The sequence below is a fragment of the Calypte anna genome, chromosome 5A (genome assembly GCF_003957555.1).
Source record: "Calypte anna isolate BGI_N300 chromosome 5A, bCalAnn1_v1.p, whole genome shotgun sequence".
NCBI classification, from domain to species: Eukaryota; Metazoa; Chordata; class Aves; order Apodiformes; family Trochilidae; genus Calypte; species Calypte anna.
In genome coordinates this window covers 9518921-9539954 of record NC_044251.1, presented here as the reverse complement: position 1 = coordinate 9539954, position 21034 = coordinate 9518921, and the positions used below count along the sequence as shown (strand labels likewise).

Sequence of the window (21034 nt, the reverse complement as noted above, 5' to 3'; positions counted from 1 at the left end):
AAATTCCCCAGACAGACACACTTTAATATCACTAGCCTGATAGCTGAATGCCTTTGAGGTGTTTCACCCTTCCCTAAAGGATTAAGAGAAGAAACAGTTCAATCCAGTTTTGTGAGTATCACATTCACACGAGTCAGTCCTTGGGATCTGTAATAGAGTCCCCCAAAGAACAGTCTCCTTTTAAACTCATGTCTGCTTTCTCCTTGGTTTTCCTCCTCAAATGAGATTCTGATAAGGTAGGTAAGTCACTGCAAAGCACATGTCTCATTCATCCTGCACCGTGAGGTTGCAATGAATAATAATGTTCTTGTTAAAAAACCCACAAGCACACACCCTGACAAGCCTGATCACAGAAAGTATGAGGCAGCTCCCATGCTCAAGGACAAATAACTGATCTACGAAGTCAGGTATTTCCACAGCACCTTACAGAAACCATTGAGTTTAATGTTCTGAAGAGCAAGTATCTGGAAATAAGCTACCTACGTTAAACAACAAGAGCTTGATCTGCAAGATAGAGATATCTGGTGACCTATATTGCCTGTTTGACTATAAAAGAACAGCTGAGCAAGCAGCCTTACAAATTTCACCATTCTGCTTCTGTATTGATACTGGTCAGTGCAAAATAAAGCACAGAGGATCCTCAGGTGCACCAGGGCCTCCCTTCCTACAGCATACCACACAAGGACCATGCCTCCCCACAGCCCACTGAGCACCACTCACAGTGGGAGCAAAGGGACCCAGTGCTGGACATTCACCAACAACACAAGTGATTGTACAAACTACAGATCAGGGGTGGTATCACACCTCTTGTGGTTTTCTGGAAATCCAGATATCCTTTGCAAAACAGACTTTGTTTGAACAAGAGGACACTCGATCCAAGGGAAAGGAAGCTGAAGTTGAGGCTTTCACATTTTGTGGGAGATATTAGTCACACTCATGCCACCTGATACCAGCATGCTACTAGCAGGCTTGGAGGTGGGGTGTTTTCATGAGGAACCTGGGCTCTGAACAGGTACTTTCTGTCATTAACAACCCCGCCTCAGACAGAGAGGTGATGAGCACAGCAAAATTCAAATCATAACCAGAGCAGTAAGACCTGTTGGGTGTAGACACAATAGGGCTGCAAGCCCTATAACGTTTTAGGCTATGGGATCACCCTTTTATTTATGTGTACCTTTACGTGCAAGGCACAGAGCAGTGAGAGGGGTTCTAGGAGACTTACATTTCTAGCAGGGAACTTCTGTAAGTTCATGAATAACTGTACTTAGTAAGTAATTCTTTAGGACAGAAAAGGTGCTCCCAAAGTCTGTGCTATCATGGCTTCAGCAGCACCATAAATCTGAACAGTGCACTTGGTATCACTTACTGCCATATTGCCACAGAAATTCCAACTTGGTGAGGCAAAACAGCACTGGGTCAAGACAAATAAATGAATAAATAGATGTGTCTTATTTTTCAGGGAAACATTACTACCATTCCTTACAGCACTTCAGCTGTACATGGCTGTTTTCTACATGCTGCACATGAACATTGCTTCCTACTCATATTGTCAAGATGGCAGCTGTCAACTCAGAAAGCAACTTAGCATTTAAAGTTTCCTCCCTCTCCCCTCCCCACCCCGACCAGTTGTACAGTTTGGACAAATTGCTTTAGGTCAGATTTTAAAATAAACCCTGAACAAAGTGCACCCTGAGCAACCAGTTCATGAAATGAGAGTTGTCAACAGGAGAGCCTCAGGCCTGAGGACTGGGCCCTATCAGCACCACAAAGCAGCACCAGCTTCACTCCAGCATCATTCCTGACCTCCCTGGGACACTCAGGAGGCAGTGGCAGGAGGCTGTCCTCCTCACCATGATCCCTCAAGGCCAAATCCAGTTCCTTCACCAAAAGCCCCCAGATGATTCAGGAAAAGTTTCAACACTGCAGCTGGCCATTTGTCAGCAAGCGGAAGAAGTGTCCTTGTGGGCAGAAATTACAATCTCTTGGCCAGCAAACACCCACATACAGACAAACTTGGCATGTAAAAAGTATATCTTGACAGCTAGGCAAGACCATTGCAATGGTTTTCAGCAAGTTCTGCTTTGTAACATGGGGAAACAGCAGGTTCAATCTTGTTATTCATTGAATAGTGCTACTTCGAGGCCTGACTCCAGACAGGAAAGAAGAGAGAAGGGAGAAGAAAGAAAAGGCTATTGTGAAGAAACTACTGAGATGAGTTCAACAGTGCAAAGGGGAAAGTATTTTAATCCCCAGAAGAGACCCCCTGCTCCCACACAATAGGCTGTGCAGAGGTTTGTATCAAGTGAGAAGTAGCTGAATTTGTTCTGCACATTGTATTTTTTGCTGCTTACGAATAGCAAAGCTGCCACAAGCTCTTTAAAACCTCTTGGAGTCTCTTTTGATAGACACGAAAACCAGCTTCACATGGAAAACTGCTTTCCTCCCAGGAACTGTCACTTTATCCCTACACTGCGGAACAGTAACTTCCCAAGAAGAGGCAGGTGGGGAGAAGTGCCAGACCAGTGTCTCTTCTCTGTATTGTGTTCAAGAGGTCAAACTTCACTCTCCAAATACAAAATTCACTCTGCAGCTTATCTGTTTGCCCACCTCAAAGCAGATCACAAGATCATATCTCAAGCACCATTCCTGACAGTAAAGGCAGTCATATCTGTCTCTCAGCAAAGGCAGAAAACTGGCAAACCAGCTCCCCAAAAGCCAGCAAACTTACCCTTACAGGGTGTCTGTTGAGGCCGTTACTAAAGATCACCAGATTTTCCCACTTCAGATGCCTGCCATGAGCTCTGCTGAGCCCACACACTCGGGAAGAAGGGGAACTGGATTCAATTCATCTTTGAGCAACATCTCTGGACTGTTTGTTTCCCAAGTCTCAATCAGTCCCAGCTGCACAAAGCCACATAGGACAGCACTGTGGCATAGCTATCCCCAGCCTGCAGGGCCTTCCTGAGCCAGGAGACAAGGGCTGGCTGGAAATGGCCCTCATAACACCACCTCTTCTCACACAGACCTTTGATCACTGGATTGCTGGCCATGCTGCCACTTTAGTATGCTGTCTCCCCTCCCAGGGAAGACCTGAGCATGAAAGTTTCAAGTCTGCCTCACTGGCTGGCCTCAGTGCTAAAAACAGTAATAATGAAAACAATGAGGTAGTACTTAGATTTAATACTGTCTGATTTGGTACTTGAAACAGATTTCCAAAACATGAGTCAACCAGGAAAGAGTCTGAAGAGCATCTACAGGAATATTTGGGAGGCACAAATCTTTCCTGTTTACCTCAGTAAGCTATTAACTAACATGTACAGTAAGGAACATTTAACTTTTAATACTGCAATGGTTTTATTTCACAGGTAAGAAAAGATGACAGTTTTACTACACCATACATCCCAGGCTTATGCTTGTTGGATACCATTATCTCCCCACCTCTGAAGGAAGGAATCCTCAAGACTCCTGGGGGTTTCAGTCACATTCAGACCCCAGCAAATGGAACAAGCCTGTCCCTCAATATCTGGCACAGCCTGCTCAGATTAGGCACTCGTCTTTCATCCCTCTGAGGGGGAGGTTAGCCCGATGGGATGCAAGTGGGAAGAGCCATCACTCCCAGACCTGATCCTCCAACCCAGAGACACCAGACGGGTGTGTCACAATAAAACTATGAGCTCGCATACACTAAAGAAGGGAACAGCTTCTGCTGCTGGCACAAAGAGCAACAACCAAGTGACCCCACCACTAGAGAAGGACACTTAACTCCATAAAGCCCTCTCAACTCAGCAAACTGAAGAGTGACACCCAGAACGTGAAATTCAACTGGTAGCAGTTGACCATAAAAACAAATTGGCTTGGATTATTTTCAAACAGATGTGTTAATTCCTTAAAACTCCCTCTTGGCTTCTCCCCTCCTCTGCACAAGTAACCCAACTTAACAGAGTAGCTCTCTGCCCCCCTCTTGTGATAGGAACAAGAGGACTCAGAACCTCCTGGAGAGAGGTATTACTAAGAGAGCATGGCCCTAAGGCACATACCACAGCTTGGGGTTTGGGACTTCTTCTTAAGCCAAAGGTTCAACTCCTGCTTCTGACAATCAAGTCAGTGTCCCACTACATATAAAGTATTTCCCCTCATCCCCCACCCTGAAAGGCAAAAAACCCCATGGTATGACAATCATTTCCCCTCACAGCTCATGAGCAATACTGTCCATTTTACTGACCGTTCCTGGATGCATCAGCCAGATAACGGCATGTGTCTGGATCTACAGCCAGTCAGATCTTTAGAAAAGGAAGAAACTTCCCTCCTCAAAGGAGCAGAAACTGGTCTTCAGGTACCCCATCCAACACTCACACCCCAGAGCAAGATCTCATTCCTCTCCATGTCCTTTGTGGAAACATAAGCTCACACACCATCAACTCTTTCTCCATTAAATGGCCTTGTTTGTGTGCTTTACTTCCCATGCTGTCTAGCCTCACCACCCAAGTGTCTCCAAGCAAGGAAACCGCTGATAGAAGCTCTATAGCTATCACCTTCAATTAACTCGTCATTCTCCACGGGAACGACTTCTCTGTGGCACCATTTCAAACAACTACAAGCAGGAAAACCTGAAAACCTTTCATCTGGAAGCAGAGGAGAGGGGGAAGGAGAGAGGCTAAAGAGGAACAAGAGCCTTCTTACTGGTGTGCCCTCCTTCCCGGTTGTTCCCAGCTCCTCACAGTAAGCCTTGCATCTGGGGTGACTTATTATGCGTGTTTATATACATACATATATATATGTATAGATATATATTTAATCTATGCATAAATAAGCAATATTCTCCTCTCTAGTACGGAAGGTTTGGGGATTCTTCTGCCTGCTCGCAGCTCGGGCAGAGCAACACGTAATTCAGAACCTGAGCCCAGAGCTAACAAGGGACAGGCTGGGAAGCACCGCGGGAGCCTGCCGCACCCCGAGGTGCCCCTGCCATGTTAGCATGAGTGGTGTTTCAAATTCTGCTTCATTGTTGCCTGATGAAGTGACTAAAACGGAAATGTTTCGGGGATTAGGATTCCAGAGTGATCTAATACAGGATGCTTTTGGTTTAAAGGAGGAGAGAAAAACCCATATAACTAAAGAGCGGCGAAGCTGGAGCTCCCCTTGAGCTCCCCTCCCCACCGCCACCCCTTCGGTTTAAAAAAGGGCCGAATGTTACCATTTTTGGACATGAGCTCCGCGCAAGCCCTGCCCTAAAACCACACCATTCAAACCAGAAGCCAGTCACCGTCCGGCCGGCGGGGCCGGGGCGCGGGCAGCGGGGCAGCAAGAGGGGGGAGGGTGGGGAGGCTGCCGTCCTCCCCCGGGCTCCCCGCTCCTCCCGGGCGCACCTGCGGGCCGGGTACCGGTGTCAGGGCGGACATCTGTTGCTTGGGGAGGGCAGGTGGGGAGGGGGAACCACCGCGGTACCTCGTTCCCCGCCCCGCCATCACCTGCCCGCTCCACCCGCCCCCGCGGCCCCCGCCGCCTCACTACCCTGCGCCAGCCCCGATCAGGCGCCTACCGGCCCCGCCGCGGCCGGTGGGGGCGGCAGAGCCGGGTCCCGGCGGCTTCGCAGTGTGCGTGTGTATAAAGGAGGGGGAGGGGGTGTCTCGCCCACCTTCCTCTGCTGCTTCTCCCAGGCCGGGTCGAGGAGGAGATCTCGGTCCCAGTCCTCCTCCGGCTGCATGTAGTCGTTAGTCTGTTGCGGGTCGTAGTGATCCATGGCTGCTGCTTCTGCGACTGCTCTTGCTGCTGCTTCGGCCCGTGCTGCCCGTCCCGATGGGGCTGCCCTCTCTGCCCGATGCTCCCGGCCCCGCGGCCGCTCAGCCCGAGCAGGCGGCGCCGGCGCCCGCTCCCACCGCTCCGCCTCAGCCGCGCGCAGCACCGCGGGGGCGGGACGGGACGCACCGCACCTCACCGCCCGCACCGCACCGCCCGCACCCCGCCCCCGCGCCTCTCATTGGACGGCGCCCTCCACCGAGCCTGCGTTCCCCCGGCACAGCGCTTCGCTCATTGCTCCTCCCGCACGTCCCTCACGGCGCCCGGATGCTCGGGTAGGCGGCACCGGCCTGGCACCGCCCAACACCTCCCCAATGGCGGCAGGAGCGGCGGCGGCGGCGGCAGCAGGGGATGGCGGAGGAGAGGGGCCCTGACAGATCCCGAGCTGCGGCGGCTGTACGAGTAGCGCGGGTCAGGGCAGCGTTTTGTCACTTGGAGGATATTTCCGTGTGACGCAGCTGGCGGCCCGTCCTGCCGAGACCCGAAGCGTGGGCGCTCGGTCAGTCGCAGCCCGGCCGTCCTGGGCACCGCCGCGGTCGAAACGCCGCTTCCTCGCGGGGTCTCCCCAGTATGCCGGCACCTCGGCATTTCGCACTAAATACATACATACATACATACATACATACATACATACACCGGCAGCCGAGGCTTTGCACCTGGAGTCCGCAGCTGCACGCACCGCCGCCCCTCCTGGGCTCCGCAGCCCCACTGCCCCTCCTGGGCCCCCGCAGCCCCCCCTGGGACCCCGCAGACCCGCATCCCCCTCCTGGCACCCCGCTGCCCCGAGCCTCCCGGCACATCTGCTGCCTGCTGCCCGCAGACATCCTGCCTAACGAGAAACCGCGGAACTCAAGTACATTCGGCTCATCTAGAAACTTCCTGGGAGAGAAACACAAGCCGTGAAAGGAGTGTTCTGATGCGGGTTTCTGCGAGTTGAACAGATAGAGAAGGAAAAGGTGACAAGAGTATAATTACTTCCCCCTGGCAGTCTCACTGGAAGGCAGGGTGGCAACTCTCCCAAAAGTTAGAGGAAGGCCAAGGAAATGCCCCTCCACACCAACATCCAGTGCAGAGCAAGCCCATGTCCAATCCAGATTCAGAGGAAAAAGTTTGTAGACCATAAGCATGGAAGAGAGGGATGCTGAGAATGGACTGGAAATATGCTACAAAGCATCAAGAGAGATAAGCAGAAATGCCCAACATCAGGCCGGATTTACCGCTGAATTACAGTATTGAGCTCCTCTTCCAAAAGAGAGGAATTAGTTTCCTGCTTCTTACAAACATTGGAGGTGAGGCTGGAAATCCTTTTTCACTTCTTGGCATAAATAACTGTGCAGAATGAAACAGACAGATGTTCTGTATGATCTTCTGTCTTCATGTCTCATATGATGCTTGTTGTGTACACTTTCAGACTTCATAAAAGCAAAAATAATGATCAAAGCTGTTACGCACTCTTGAAAGACTCTTGCATTTACCCTGCCAGGAGTCACTGAGGGTAGAAAGATTATTTAAATATATAGGAACAGTACTATCCATTATTTTCAAATGCAATGCAAGAGGTTTACATTTTGGGACCATTTAGAACAGGCGATTCAAAGCATCCCAACTCAAAGGAGCCAGATATGAGGGATCCAGGACTACCAGGCACTTTTAAAATCCTCCTGGTGTGTGCTTCCAGGTGAAAAATGTTTGGGAATGCAAAGCAGTCTTACCACTCTGGAGAAATGGTGATGGATTTGAAGGAAACTTCATTGTTTGGCACCACAGAGAGGTGCAGGTGAAGATGGCTGCTCTTTTGACAAGTAGAGTGCAGGAATTTACATTGGAGAAATATAAACATCATATACAGGATTTAAAAATAAAGACCAATTTTTTTTCCTTATAATAATATTTGATGTACACTCAGCAACAGAACCAACAGCCGGATCACACAATAGTTTAGAGATAAGAAGCATGTTGTCTGAAAATTTTCTGACCTGTAGTTTTTCCTATTTATCAGAAAACTTCCAATCTGAGGAATCTGGAATAACATGGGAATTGGCAAGGTTGCATAAAGAAAGGGAAGAAGGAAGCAAACACATTTCTGGAGAGAAGTCTTCAGCTTTGTATTCTAAAGGCAGGAGGTCCTACTAATGTATTACTTCCCCACCCTTGTACTTCAAAAGCCCACTAGGGAAAGCCACTTTTCACACCTTCCCAAATGTTCTGAGAGCTCTCAGCTGCCATTCAGTGTGTGAGGATTTTCAGCATTTTCCAGGAGAGGATCAGTACCATGGAGATCTAAGCCGTAAGACACGCAATGTGTTTCTGTGACCCTGAATCTTCTGCATGCTGCCTCTTTTGTTCTTTGGACTTGAGCTAGAAAACAACTGTCCCCATAATCATAAGTTGCTATTCTTATTACCTGTATAAAACACACCTACTGATCCCTCTTACAAAGGTTGGTGGTACTATAAATAGAAAAATATTATTACCTACCAATTATCTGATTGATTTACCTATCTCTTCTTGCTCAGGGCAGAGGATAAATTAGATGATTTAATGTATAAAATCAACGCAGTAAAATGTAATGGAATCAAGAACTGTGAGGTTTCTAGTGTATTAAAGTTGCTGTGCTCATTGTCCCTCCTATTTGTAGTAAAAATTCTTTCCTGGATTTCTGGGAAATACCTTAATTTTTAACTCCTCATCCCATGCCAATTCTTAGCTTTTTATGTTTCTTAACACAAACATGAGAAAGTTTTTGGCCGGAATTTTGTGAACCTACAGGCAATAGTGGGCAGGGGGGGGGGAAAAATTAGGTATTTTTCTAAACTTGAGATAGTTCCCAGATCCACTTGACCCTTGCCCTTGCAAAGAATTGTACCAGCATCATGAAGGCAAAGAGACAAGTTTACAATGGGAGAGGGAGGCACAGGAACAACAGGAGCTGTAGAAAACACTCCTGCTGCTGCTGAAAGAGATGCTTTTAACCACAGCAGTGCTCTGGTTTTCCTTATTTAGTCCCCCAGAGTTCTCTTCTTCTCCATACAAGACTGCTGATGATTTCCCTGGGCGTTACTCAAACCTTGCTGGATCAAGTGAGTTTTCAACAAGGTCTTTCCAACACAATGAGGGAAGAGTCATTTTTGTGTAGGACAGCAGGGCTGGGGACAGTAGGACATACCTTCTACTTCTTCATCCTGCAGCAGATAAAAAGAGGAAGGAGTTTAAGGGCATTGGGGTGCTTCTGGTTACTGTTTGCTGCTCTTCCCCTTTGTGCTTAACATATTAGCTACAGGTCATGAGCTTCCCTAGGGAGATATCTGTTTTCTTGCCAAGAACATCCATAAGCTTCTGTAATGAGGCCCAGCAGGTGAGGTCGGTCACTGCTCAACAATGAACAAAGCTGTGCTGAAGTGGCCATTAGCTTTGTTTTGGGAAGTCTCACAGCCAAGTATCAGCACCTATATTCTGCAGAGACACAAAAATCTTTGTAGCTCTGGGATTTAGCTCTTAAATTTGAACTGCATGTTGGGCTCTTATGGTAAAGAATTAAGTTAAACTCTTTTTCATCATTTCCACTTCCCCAGTCCAGCACCTCTGAAATGCAGACATTAATTCAGTGAGGTATACCTGCTTCATGAGGGACTAGGGAGAGAGGTGTTTCATGCCCAGAGATTGGATAAGACTTGTGCTTATAAGAAGTGCCGTGGAATATATACCATGGTCATCCAAGCTGGAAGGCAGCCAATAAAAAAGAACAACCAAGGCAGGGATGCTGTGTTAGGAAGGGAGGAAAAAGGGGCCTGAATAAAGCTCCTAAATATGAAACATCTCTTCCCTGATCTGTGTTTCTCTTCTACCCTTCTCTCATCATACTAAGTCCTCTTTACCTTTAATTCCTATTTACCTGAACTTCCTGAATTGACTCTCCAGCCTTGCACCCTGGAACTAAAATGATTTCTGGGACTGCACAAGTGCCTGAAGGTGTTACCTCCTCCTTCTGCTCACTTGGGGTCAGCTGTGCTTGTTCAGACACAAACTTTAAGGTCAAAGTGACTTACAGAGCTGTCTTCACACAGGAAGTACTTGCTAATACTGTTTGAAGCATGTTATTTTATGAAAATTATAATTTTTTTCCTCCTGTATAGATATTACTTTCACAGCAGAGTATACCCTGGATATCTCCCCTTGCTTTCACAGCATCACTCAAACAATGATAGGCTCAAGAATTACACATGCAGTCCTGTCTCCCTGTTGTCACATACCCTTGTATCTACTCCCATCCTGAAATGCAAAATGAGTACTTGACCAACATTGCCCATATATTTTGCCCATATATTTCTTTCTGCTTGCTCCTTTCACCCTTGAGGAGGAAATCATCTGCTGCCCAGAAGTGCCCAGAAGCATCATGCCGCATGAAGCAGGCTCAACTTGGGCAGCTGCTGAGCTGGTTCTTCAGAGGCATGTAGAGGGTAAAATCATCCATGGTACCTGAGCTACAGAGCCACATTAGATGCCCATGAAACACACCACACAGTGAAATGACACCACCTCAGTGGGGTTAGCATCCTTAGTCTGCAGTATGGGCGCTGAGGCCTTCAGTCACCCACGGTGAGGGCTCCTCATTTTCATGACCTGCTGGTTGCCTTGTACTGACAGACAGGTCTTTGTGGGCTTGTTTGCTCAACCCTTTGGTTTTGTGCATCAGTCTTTGAAGGACATCCCATTTCACAGCCCTGGCACAGTAGCTCTGTCACAAATGACAAAGAGCATTGGGGTTCCAGAGATGCTAAAGACAACAGCACTTGCCGTGTTCCTACAAGAGACAGGACATGGATTAAAGAGAGAGCATGTTTCAAATTGGAGACCATAAGCACACAAATCCCTGACAATATCCATAAAGTAACCAAAGGCTTGATCCAGACAGTCCTCAAAGCAGCCTCTTCTGGTGGAGGCAGCTGAAGGGGATGAGGCTGCCCTAAGATGTGGTGCAGCAGGTACTGACCTTGCAAGCAGACCTCTGAAAGGCAGATGCCTTCTATATGGCCAGGGTATTGAGAAAGCAGGAGAGGCTGCTTACTTCTGGAGGCAGTGTATGAAACCCAGGCTCTCTAATTCTTGGTGCTGCCAAGGGGAAAACTCAAATTTGAGTCTCTTGTTCTCTCTTTCTGGCTGAGCACTCTCTCTTTCCTTGCCAGAGGAATTGCCCTTAGCTTGCAGATGCAAGAGGCAGAATTTTTTGTTTCTCTTGCTTCCCAGGCACCAAAACTGGCCATGGAACAAGCATGACAAGCTTTGGAAGCAAATGTGGTGAAGTCTTTCTGGAAAGTGAATAGTGTCAAGATGGTAGCAGGAAAGAAAGCACAGGGATTAGTCTCTTTCCAGCTCCACCCTTGCCCTCACAGAAAATCTTTTCTTATGAGAGAGTAACTGAGCTCTCAGACCTGTCATTATTTAGCCCCAGCTTAAAAACTTCACTTAAAATCCCTTTTCATCACTTTGATGTTCTCTGTAATTGCAGGTTCTAGCACAAAGTTTGGAAAAAACTGCCCTCCCTGGTTTCCAAGTATCACTTGTACAGTGGTATCATCCTCAGGCTGGTTTCAAGCAGAACCCCTTTCTGGCCATGGCTTGGAATGACTTTCCTGACAGCAAGCCAACAAACGTTTCATTTCTTCTGAGGATGGCAGCTTCCCCATCTTACTACAGCAACAACACACTGTAGCAGCTCCTTTCTACCACTAACCTGTGTGTCAGCCAGAGCAGCAGCAGTCTTTGCTGTGCCATCCCCACTGCTCTGGGACACTTTGGGTCTGTTCCAGTTCCAGCTAGCAGTTAGGGCATGCAGCAGTAGGTTACAGTGTGCCAGCAATCCACACCTGACCAAAACCACCACTATGCTCAGGTATGTTTAGACAAAGGTGCTTTGGGGTCAAGCTTTCACAGGCTGTCTGGGTGGTCTGTAGGTGGCTAGAGATCCCAGGCTCCACCCATCTGTCCATGGTGCAGTCTTGCATGAGAGGAGCGACCCTGGGGGAAGATCTGCAGGACAGGCACAACAGCCATGGGGCTGCTTAGGTGTATACTGGACCCACCAATGATGTCTCAAAACCTGAAAACCAGAGAGCTCAGTGCTTTGATCATGTGGCCACCCCATCCCTGACAGGCTGCTTATGCAGTGGCAGCAGAGAGCTGGTGTGAAACCTGGTCACGCATGAAGTACCTTTGCTCCCAGTCTTTGCTCCCTGCAAGATGCTGGCCCAGGATGATCCCACAGGGGGAACCACGGATGGTGCTGGATGGCAGAAATCTGATACAATGCAAAACGTGATGCATACAGGCTGGGTGGGTACTGTGGACTTTGAGTCTAGGTGGAGGAGTTGATGGTGAGACATGGGACAACTTTGCCCTGCATTTCTTTTGAGACTGTGCTGGTTATACATGCAGAGCAAACACAGAAAAACAGATATGGAGAGATCTGGAGCAGGCTGTACTGTGAGCAGCCAGGGAAAGCTGTGCAATTGCAGCAGTATGGCAAGGTATGTGTGCTCTGCAGGACAATGTAATGCCACAGCTGCTGCTCTCTCAGGCCTTCCCTATGCCCAGAAGTACACATACACAGCAGTGTCCTCTGTAGGACATGAGAATAAAACCTTCTGTTCCTCTTGGCGATTGTAAGGTCATGGATGGAGTGCTCTGTCTGGCTTTGGGTTTTTAAGTAAGATACACATGAGCTGGACGGAGTCCAAAGGAGAAGAAACAAAAAGGCTGAGGGGTCTAGAAAACCTAACCTTTAAGGGGAGACTGAAAGAACTAGGCTTGTTTAGTCTAGGGAAGAAAAAATCTGAAGTGAAACGCAGTAGCAGACTTCAAGTATGTAAAAGTTTACTGCAAAGTAGAAGACAGTAAACTGCTGGAGAATCTGCAAGTGGTCAGGATAGCAAAGCACTTCAGTAGGCCACCAAAGGCAGCTGCTGAATGTCCACTGCAGGGGGCTTTAAAAAACAAGCAGGACAGCTGTAAGAAAGGCTAAACTTCAAGGACAACTGAGCCTGGAGGATGAACCCTATGTCATGGTTTCGGATCCCCTCCAGCTCTGTTTCATAGCTCTGCAACACAGTCAGCTTCAGAGGGTAAGACAACACCATGAAGCAACATGACGTGGTTGTAAAGAGACTAACAAGGAATAAAAGCATTTACAGCTGCAGGGATGTAAAAATGCAAATTCAGACATATGGAGCCTGACCTAGACAGTCCCATCAGATGCCCATGTGTAAAGCACATTGCAGTAGAACTGAAGCAGGAACTTTACTCATCTGAGCGAGGTGACTAAGCTGTAAGGGGCTGTGGGAAATAAATACAAGCACACATTTAAGTACACTTATATGGTCTGCTTAAAAACCCCTCACAGCTCTCTCATAAAAGAAGGAGCATCTCTCTTTTGTGTTATAGCCACCAGCAAAATTCACCATCGATACTCCAGAAACTGAGAGGCCTCACTTCTAGTTTTGGCTTTCAAATGCACCTCTCGTGGTCTCTCCACCTCCTTGTGCTTTTAGCATCAATTGTTTATTTCAGTAGCAAGACATATCATAGTGAGATCAGACTGCAAGCTATGGTTACAATCCATGCTGGTGTATGAGGCCACAATGACAGATGGTTCATAAAGGGCTAAGAATGTGCAGATATAGATGACTGAATGGAGACCCACCCTCTTCATTAGTAAACCAGCAGGGCATGAGTGCTCTTAAATTAGGAGGAAGGGGCAGGTTAGTTCTTGCCTGTTAGCTGCAGTCTTCAGGACACTAATTGAGGCACTTGTAATGTCACCTAGTGCTCCAAAGGCTGCCCTGGAAGATCAGGGAGAAACAGCTGAGCTGCAGATTTTTAGTGTCTTCTGTATCATGCCAAGCCACCCGCCTCCACCAGCAGCAGAAATGGCACAGCTTAGCACAGCACGGTGCGGAGGAAGAAATCACTCCTTTCAGAGAAATAGTTGGTACAGCTGGAAAAACACCAACAGTCTTCTAGGTATGCCAGATTTTTCCTGGTGCACGGGGGCCCAGCAGTGAGTGGGGAACACGACGCTGAGTCAGTGAGGCTGGGATCCAAATTCAGACTTGTCTCAGCAGCAGAGCAGGACCCACACACTGAGCCTAAAGCCACCAGTCCATTAACTTGCTGTGGCAAAGTACACTTGCTGGAGCCTACAGCTGTGCATTGTACCAGGAGGGACAACTTTGCTTGAAGAAGCTCCTTCAGCTCACTTCTTAGGCTGGTGCAGGGAGCATCTGGGTGGTCAGAAGTATGCCTGCCTCCTCAGAGCAGGAAAACCTTGTGTGCTGCACAAGTAAAACTGCTGCATGGAAGAGGCTATGGGCTACGCATGCTTTCACACAGAAAATAATTTTGTCTTCATTATGCTTTTTTCCTAACTGGCTCATTCCCTTTGCTTTTTCTTCTCTGTACAGTGGGAGCAACTGTGCACAGCTACCTCAGATTAAACCATGCCATGCAAAGTTACCTCCTACATCAGGAAGCTTCACATTTGGGAAGCAGCAACAAACCTCATACTACCCCATACTTGCAGTAGCTCCACTGTCAGGAAAGTGACACTTGTGGAGCAATAAGTTCAGTGCTGCAAAATGGGGTTTGGAGAAGAGACACAAGTGAGGAAGTGCTGGTAGGCAGCACCAACAGCACAGAGCAGAGGCAGCCACTCAGCAAACAAACTGGTCAAGCTGCTTTCCCCAGATTCCTTTATTCTCATCTCTAGTAGGATTCTCCCTCCTCTCTGTCTTTTCACATAACATACACCTGTGGTTTTGCTCTTCAGAGGAGGCTCCAAATGAGCAGTGAATGCCCTGGGCTGCCCTGTGGTGCTCTGCATCTGCTGGTTATCTTTTTTTTTTTTTTTTTCTGAGCAATGGTTACCTGCTTGCACTTTCCCCCTATGCCTACCATAAAACTAGCTTTGAAACATGTAAAGAGAGATACGAGGAATGCAGACATTGGCTCTTTCAGACCCAGGGAAGGAAGCTGTCAGTGCAGCCCAGGCACCACCACATTCAGGCTGGGCTGCTGACTCTATGTGTACCTCACCTGTGCTCTGTGGCTGTAGCCAAGTAGTCAGAGCCTGGGCTGAGAACTCATCTCCACTGTTAAGAGAAAGCTTGTCCTGTAAGCTTCCTCCCCCACCCCCAAGAGCTCCTTCCAGGGCATCCTGCTCTCCACTTATATATTCTGCTTTTTAATTATTTTTTTTTTTTTTCTAAGAAAGCCTCAGCTATTTCCTCAATAGCAGAGAGGGAGGTGAAAGGACTTAGTAATAATAAATAACATGAAATGGTGGAGCAGACCTCACATTAAAGCTTGAAGCCCACCTGTCAGTTCTTCACTAACTCATGTCTTTTGTTGGAGCAACCAATTAACCCCTGTGGGTACCTGTTCCTTTCCTGACCTTTAAGAGATCAAGAAGAAATTTAGAAAATGCTGCTCTTGCTTCTTTTTGGCAAGCTGGGCATCAAATGGAGGTCTTCCCTACAGTGTTCCTCCTGTCATGGAAAGATCAGACATGCTTCCATGAGGGATGCCTGGGAATAGAACTGTAGGCTTTTACATGACATCATTTGAAGCTTTGAACAGGGGTTTGATGCATTTACTGTCCAGAGGGGCACAATCAGTGACCTGCCCAGGTCCCCCCGGATAAGTGATGCACACATGCCTGATCACCTCAGTGCTTGTGGACCAGGCTCACCATTCCCTGTTCCCTCTGCTCCTGGCTCCAGCGGTGGCCAGCACCTGGAATGTGAATGGGTCCCCAGGGCTCCTCTTCATCCTGGTGGGCCACGCATCCTTCTCCTGCCCGGAGCTGCGCCTGGCCCCAGGGCTCCTGGCCGGGAGCCTGAAGGTTTTCGCATCCATCTAGGGTAAGGCTGGCTCCGGCGGGCCGGCTCCCTCCCCCGCAGTGCCCCGGCGGGGAAGGAAAGGTGGAAACCTTCCAGCCTTGTATGGAGAGCGCCTGCAGCCGAGCTGATGCCGTCCCGCTGGCTGGGGGGTCCCGGACCTGCACCCCCGGCTCGATGCTGGCTCCCGGGTCGGCTCCATTCGCCCTCCTGCAGCCCCTGGCCCTCCCCCCCTTCCTCTCTTTGACGACGGAAGCCAAGAAATGAAGGGCAAAACTCAAGCCCAGAGCAAGGGGAAGAAACACCGAATGGGGAGTTTGAGGGTGGTCTGACTGCTCCAGACATCCGTGCGACTGAAATAACTACCCAGGCAAAGATGTGTTGCTTTCGATTGTGGAAAGTGGTGGTGCTTTCCTCTCTGGAAAGTGAGAGCTGCTCTTACAGCTCCCTCGGGTCTGCTCCTGCTGAAAAAGGAGACCTGCTTGTTAATATGAAGGAAGATGTGGTTTTCTCTTGCACTGTGACCAACAGTAAACTCCTCACCAAAAATACCCCGAACGTCCCTGCCCCATCCTCTTCACAGAAGCAAGTGGGTGAAGTTTCAGCACTCGCAGCTTCAACTGCACAGGAGGCAGCCTATGGGGGCAGCAGGAGCCCAGCTTTGGGAAGCACAGGGAGGGAGAACAACCTTTCCATGGCCATCAGCAAACTCATAGCCATTTATGCTGCTATAGCTATGAAATGGATGTTTTTAAGCATAAGAAATGCTGCACCTTGGCTTTCAGTCACCTGTGTGCCAGTGGCCCAGGGCAACAGGTCTCTGATCCTGTATATTTAGTTAGATCAGTGCTGTGGAAGGGCTTGGAGGCTTTAGGGGTGTGATGGGAGCCACATTTCAGGCAGAAGGGTTCTGGCCTTGGGGCTGATGCAATGTGATCCACACCTCCCTCACCCTGAGTGAGAAAGGACCTTGGGAAGGGGTTGTTGCAGCCTTGGCACATGACTAGCACAGCTCTTCTCTCACTGAATCACCAGCCTCATCTCATCTGTCCTATAGCCTTGGCCAAAAAACCACACTGGATGGCAAAAAAATCTGCCTTTTTTTTTTTTTTTCCCCCATTTGCTGGGAGAAGTGGAAATTGTCTGGGAGAGGCTACAGGTACAAAGCCCAGGCTCTCTGAAGCATAGCCCCAGGTTCATCTCTGCATCCTCAAGCAGTGATGTGCTGCCTCATGGGAGTCATATGTTCTGAATGAATGAAACTTACAGAGCAAAGGCAGAACAAAATAGTTTCTGGCCTTGTTTTTTCCCTCAGTCCCATGGTGGCCACTGCCTGTCTCTTGGAGGAAGAGAGTCTGCCTCACTTGCAGAGATGGCCCAATGACTGTTGTGTATCCAGATGTCTGACTGCAGAATTTTTCCTCTCAGTTGAGGTCAGTTGTCCAGCCAAGCCTCTTGTCACTGTGGTGTTCTCCTCTACCTCAGCATTTTGCAAATGTGCATCCTGACCCCAAAGAGGCATCACTGCCTCAAAGTCTTTGGACAAGAAGTGAGGACATCCCCATCCAGGGAAAAGAGAGATGATGAGAATGAACCACAAAGTCAGAGTGCTGCTGTCTTTCTCCTAATAACTCATCTCCAGCTTTTTAAAAAAAATTACCTCATCTCACAGGGTATTTTTCTGCAGCAATTCCTGAGATAACTGAGCTTGCAAGTATTTGGAAAGAGTTTTAGTTAGAGCCAGCAGAAAGCTTCCTATGACTGATCAGAGTGCACAGATGCTGGGAGCACCAAGTACTTTTCTCTTGCAGTAATCAAGAGCAAGGTTGCCAAGCACAGGTTATGTGCATGGTACCTGAATGGTTATGGCTGGAGGAGCTGAGCTAACACAGCACAAGCCTTGGAAAAGTTCTTTGTACTGTAGTGGTAAAGAGCCACAGGCATTCTCTACTCTGTTTCTTAAGGTTAAACAAAGGAGAGCATTTTTCAGGTGCTGCATCAGTGAAGCTTTTGAAAAGGAGTGATGAAAATAGAAGCCTGGGGAGAAAAAGAACGTGGCATGGTCTTACTGTAAGACTCAGAAATTCTGGAGCTGAGATTATGGAACTATCCTGTTCTTCTGAACACCCCTCTGACACCCAGTGTCTCTGGGATATACTGCTCACAGTGCAGCAGTCTGTCAGAAAGAAATTGGAACTCCTAAGATACTTAGATTTTTTGAAATATCCTAATTATTGGTTATAAGGTCCTGTTCCAGGTCCTCCACTGTCCTAGATGGTTCTCAAAATACCCCAGGGGTGACAACCTTAGATTATAATCTCTCTCTATAGCAACACCCATAGAAAAGAAAAAAGCCTTGTGGCATAGTCTGCCTGTCTGTTAATAAAGGCAGGTTGATCCTTTTTGAATGGTAAATAGTTTCTGAAGGGGAAAATGTGAAAAAATTAAGAGGGCTGCCAGTTGTGTAAAATGAATTCACAATATTTCTTAGCAAAATACAGTGAAATAAATTCTTTTCTACTGCATATCATTACAACTACTAATATGCACGGTTCTGTGTTTCATCTCAAGTCCAAAGCCAGATTATACTCTCAGAAAAACAACTTCAGTTTTCTTCTGCTAGACCTCCACCCACAGCTGATGAGGTGTTTTTTAATCCCTCTCTCTGTTTCTTTCAGATCCAAGTGTACTGAAATGCACCTAAAGTACCTCAGGTACCTGGTACTATGAAGAGTTGACTAGGAACCTATGGGAACTTGGATGCAAATTACCCATTTGCAAGCTGCTGCCAAGGCAGTGCCAAATTCAGCTCTAGCTCTACACAAATATGAACTTAGTTGGTGAAAGGTTTTTGCTGGAAAGTTCTGGTTAATTCTGACCTGACAGCACCTTGTCAGAGTGCTCTGTGATTCTTAGCAGACACAACTGGAAAACAATTTCCATCACAGATCTGTGCTTAGACTCTGTTCCACATACTGATACTGTCTGAAACATACAGCTTTGGGATTAGTCATGTTTCCCGGCTCTTTATTCATGGATTATTTTCTGCTAAAGCAAAAAAGTAGCAAAACATCTCCTGCCATCCCCCTGGATTGACAGAATGACACAGAATCACAGAATGTTAGGGCTTGGAAGGTACCTGGATTCCTAAGCTGCCAATTCTGTGAACAACTGGCAACAGAAAAAAAATACACAATTGACACACTGGAAAATAAATATAAGTACTTCACTATCACTTGACTCATGCAAGGCTCCATTTTGCATTTTGAAAGGTACCCAAATCTCCCTTGTGCTGAGTTCAGTTTCACACCATTGCTTGACTTGAGGGGGAATATATCAGTTTAAGATTATTGGAATATCACTTTATAAGACACTCAAATGTCTTCTGCTGATCAAAGAGCTGAGCTCAGCTCCCAGCATGGTGGTACCTACATCCACATCACCTCTGCCCAGGGGCCTTGGCTGGGGCTGTAGAGCTGCTGGAGCAGGCTGTATGAGTCTTGCTGGAATACATAAATAACCTCAACCCTCTCTGATTCTGTTTTCTTAAACCAGGAAATTAGCCGCAAGTTACATTGCTTTAGCTAAAAATAAAATGTAAATATCATGGGGTTTTCTGCAGACGTCTGGACTCTTCATGTCTGACACCTGAGGTCCCTACAAGTGGAAAACAAAGCAGAGGGCACAAGGCTCCCCGTTTTCTCCATGCTTTTGTGGTTTGTTTTCTCTGGACATTTGTCAACACTGTGCAATTGCTGAGTTTCCTCTCCTTGCTTGCCCAGACCTTTCAAATAGCTCTGGGGAGAATAAGCCCAACCCTTCCTGTGCAACCATCACAGAGGAGAGGCAAGTCCCAGCCCCGTTGTGCAGGTTCTTCTGGGGCATGACCAAGGCTGACCATGCTTGCACTTCTTTTGCAGAGCAGAGATGGCACAAACATCTCCACTGATGACAGCTGCTCTGGAACGAGTCCCCTGACCCTTCTTATTTTGCAGCACTACCCATCTCAACACAGTTGCATCCCAACCCTTGGGCACTCTCTGGGAGTGACTCCCATTTGTATAATAGCTTTTGCATTTAAGTAATAAAAGCTTTCACAAGGGGAAAAAAAGAACACCAAAAGCCAGCTACACACAATAGTGGTGATTATGGAAAGGGCAATAAAAAAAAGAGAGGGAGAAAGAGAGTCTGGGCCTAGTCCAAATACATGCCCAATACCTTGAACAGAGCTTAGTGCTGGCATGTTCCTAAATCCAAAATCAAGCTACAAAAGGAGCACACCTTGGACTTGCAGTAACATTTTCTTTTGTACCTGCTTATCTGCTTTGTTCATTTGCCTGTGACTTAGTGTTTATATTTACAAAATGTAGCTCATCCAACCGGTTTCTGTGAGCACCGACACAGCATATTGCATACATCTAGAGAGATGAAAAGCAGCTGAGAGAAGAAAGCAGCTTCAAGAGCTTCTTAAACACCAGTAGACTTCAGCTCTGCCAGAGAGCTGGTGGGAGAAGTTTAGACATCGGTGTGAAAGGCTGAAAAATTCCTGTTCCTCTTCTCCAGCCTGGTTCAGCAGAAGTACCAAACTGTGGAGCAAACTCTTGCCTCCTGACAGCAGATCTGTTTCCCTTCATACTCTGCCTGCACAATTAGTCTGCAGACATCCTGCTCTCCATGGCTGCTGTTGATGCAGAAGTTTCAAGGCATGAACTACGCCTGGAAGTTTCAAGGCACAGCCCCATGCTGCACATGGTAGCACCCTCTCATGTTTGCACTGTCCCCTTTTATCAGGCACAAGACAACATTAATATCTTTATCAGTGGTCTGGAGGGAGGAATTTGAGTGCACCCTCTGTTTGCAGATGACACCAAGTTGGGTGGCAGTGTTGATCTGTTTGAAGGTAGGAAAGCTCTGCAGAGGGATCTGGACAGGCTGAATAGATGATCTGGGACCAGCTGTACGAGGTTCAACAAGGCCACATGTTGGGTCCTGCGCTTGGGCCACAACAATCCCATGTGACACTACAGGCTTGGGGAAGAGGGGCTGGAAAGCTGCCCAGAGGAAAAGGACCTAGAGGTGTTGACTGACATCCAGCTGAACATGAGCCAGCAGTGTGCCCAGGTGGCCAAAAAGGCCAACAGCATCCTGGCTTGTACCAGGATTATTTTGGCCAGCAGGAGCAGGGGAGTGATGATGCCCCTGTTCAGCACTGGTGAGGCTGAGCCTTGAGTGCTGTGTTCAGTTCTGGGCCCCTCAATACAGGACATGAAGGTGCTGGAGCACTGAGATGCTCCCATGAGTTCAGAGAAGGGCAACAAAGATGGTGAAGGGTCTGGAGAATAAGTCTT

At 47.8% G+C, this 21034-nt stretch overlaps 1 protein-coding gene across 3 annotated transcripts in view; it reads right to left on the bottom strand.

Annotated features, from left to right (window-relative positions):
* The window catches only part of ACTN1 (actinin alpha 1), an 88060-nt gene extending 82170 nt beyond the window's left edge, over nt 1–5890 (bottom strand). The window contains exon 1 of one of the 3 annotated variants that reach the window (XM_030451729.1): nt 5636–5890. In XM_030451729.1, the coding sequence (XP_030307589.1) occupies nt 5636–5740 (105 nt within the window). In that variant the 5' untranslated portion in view covers nt 5741–5890. The remainder of the gene's footprint in view (nt 1–5635) is intronic. The other 2 variants (XM_030451732.1, XM_030451731.1) reach the window with 2 other exon arrangements.
* Nucleotides 5891–21034: the final 15144 nt, after the last annotated feature.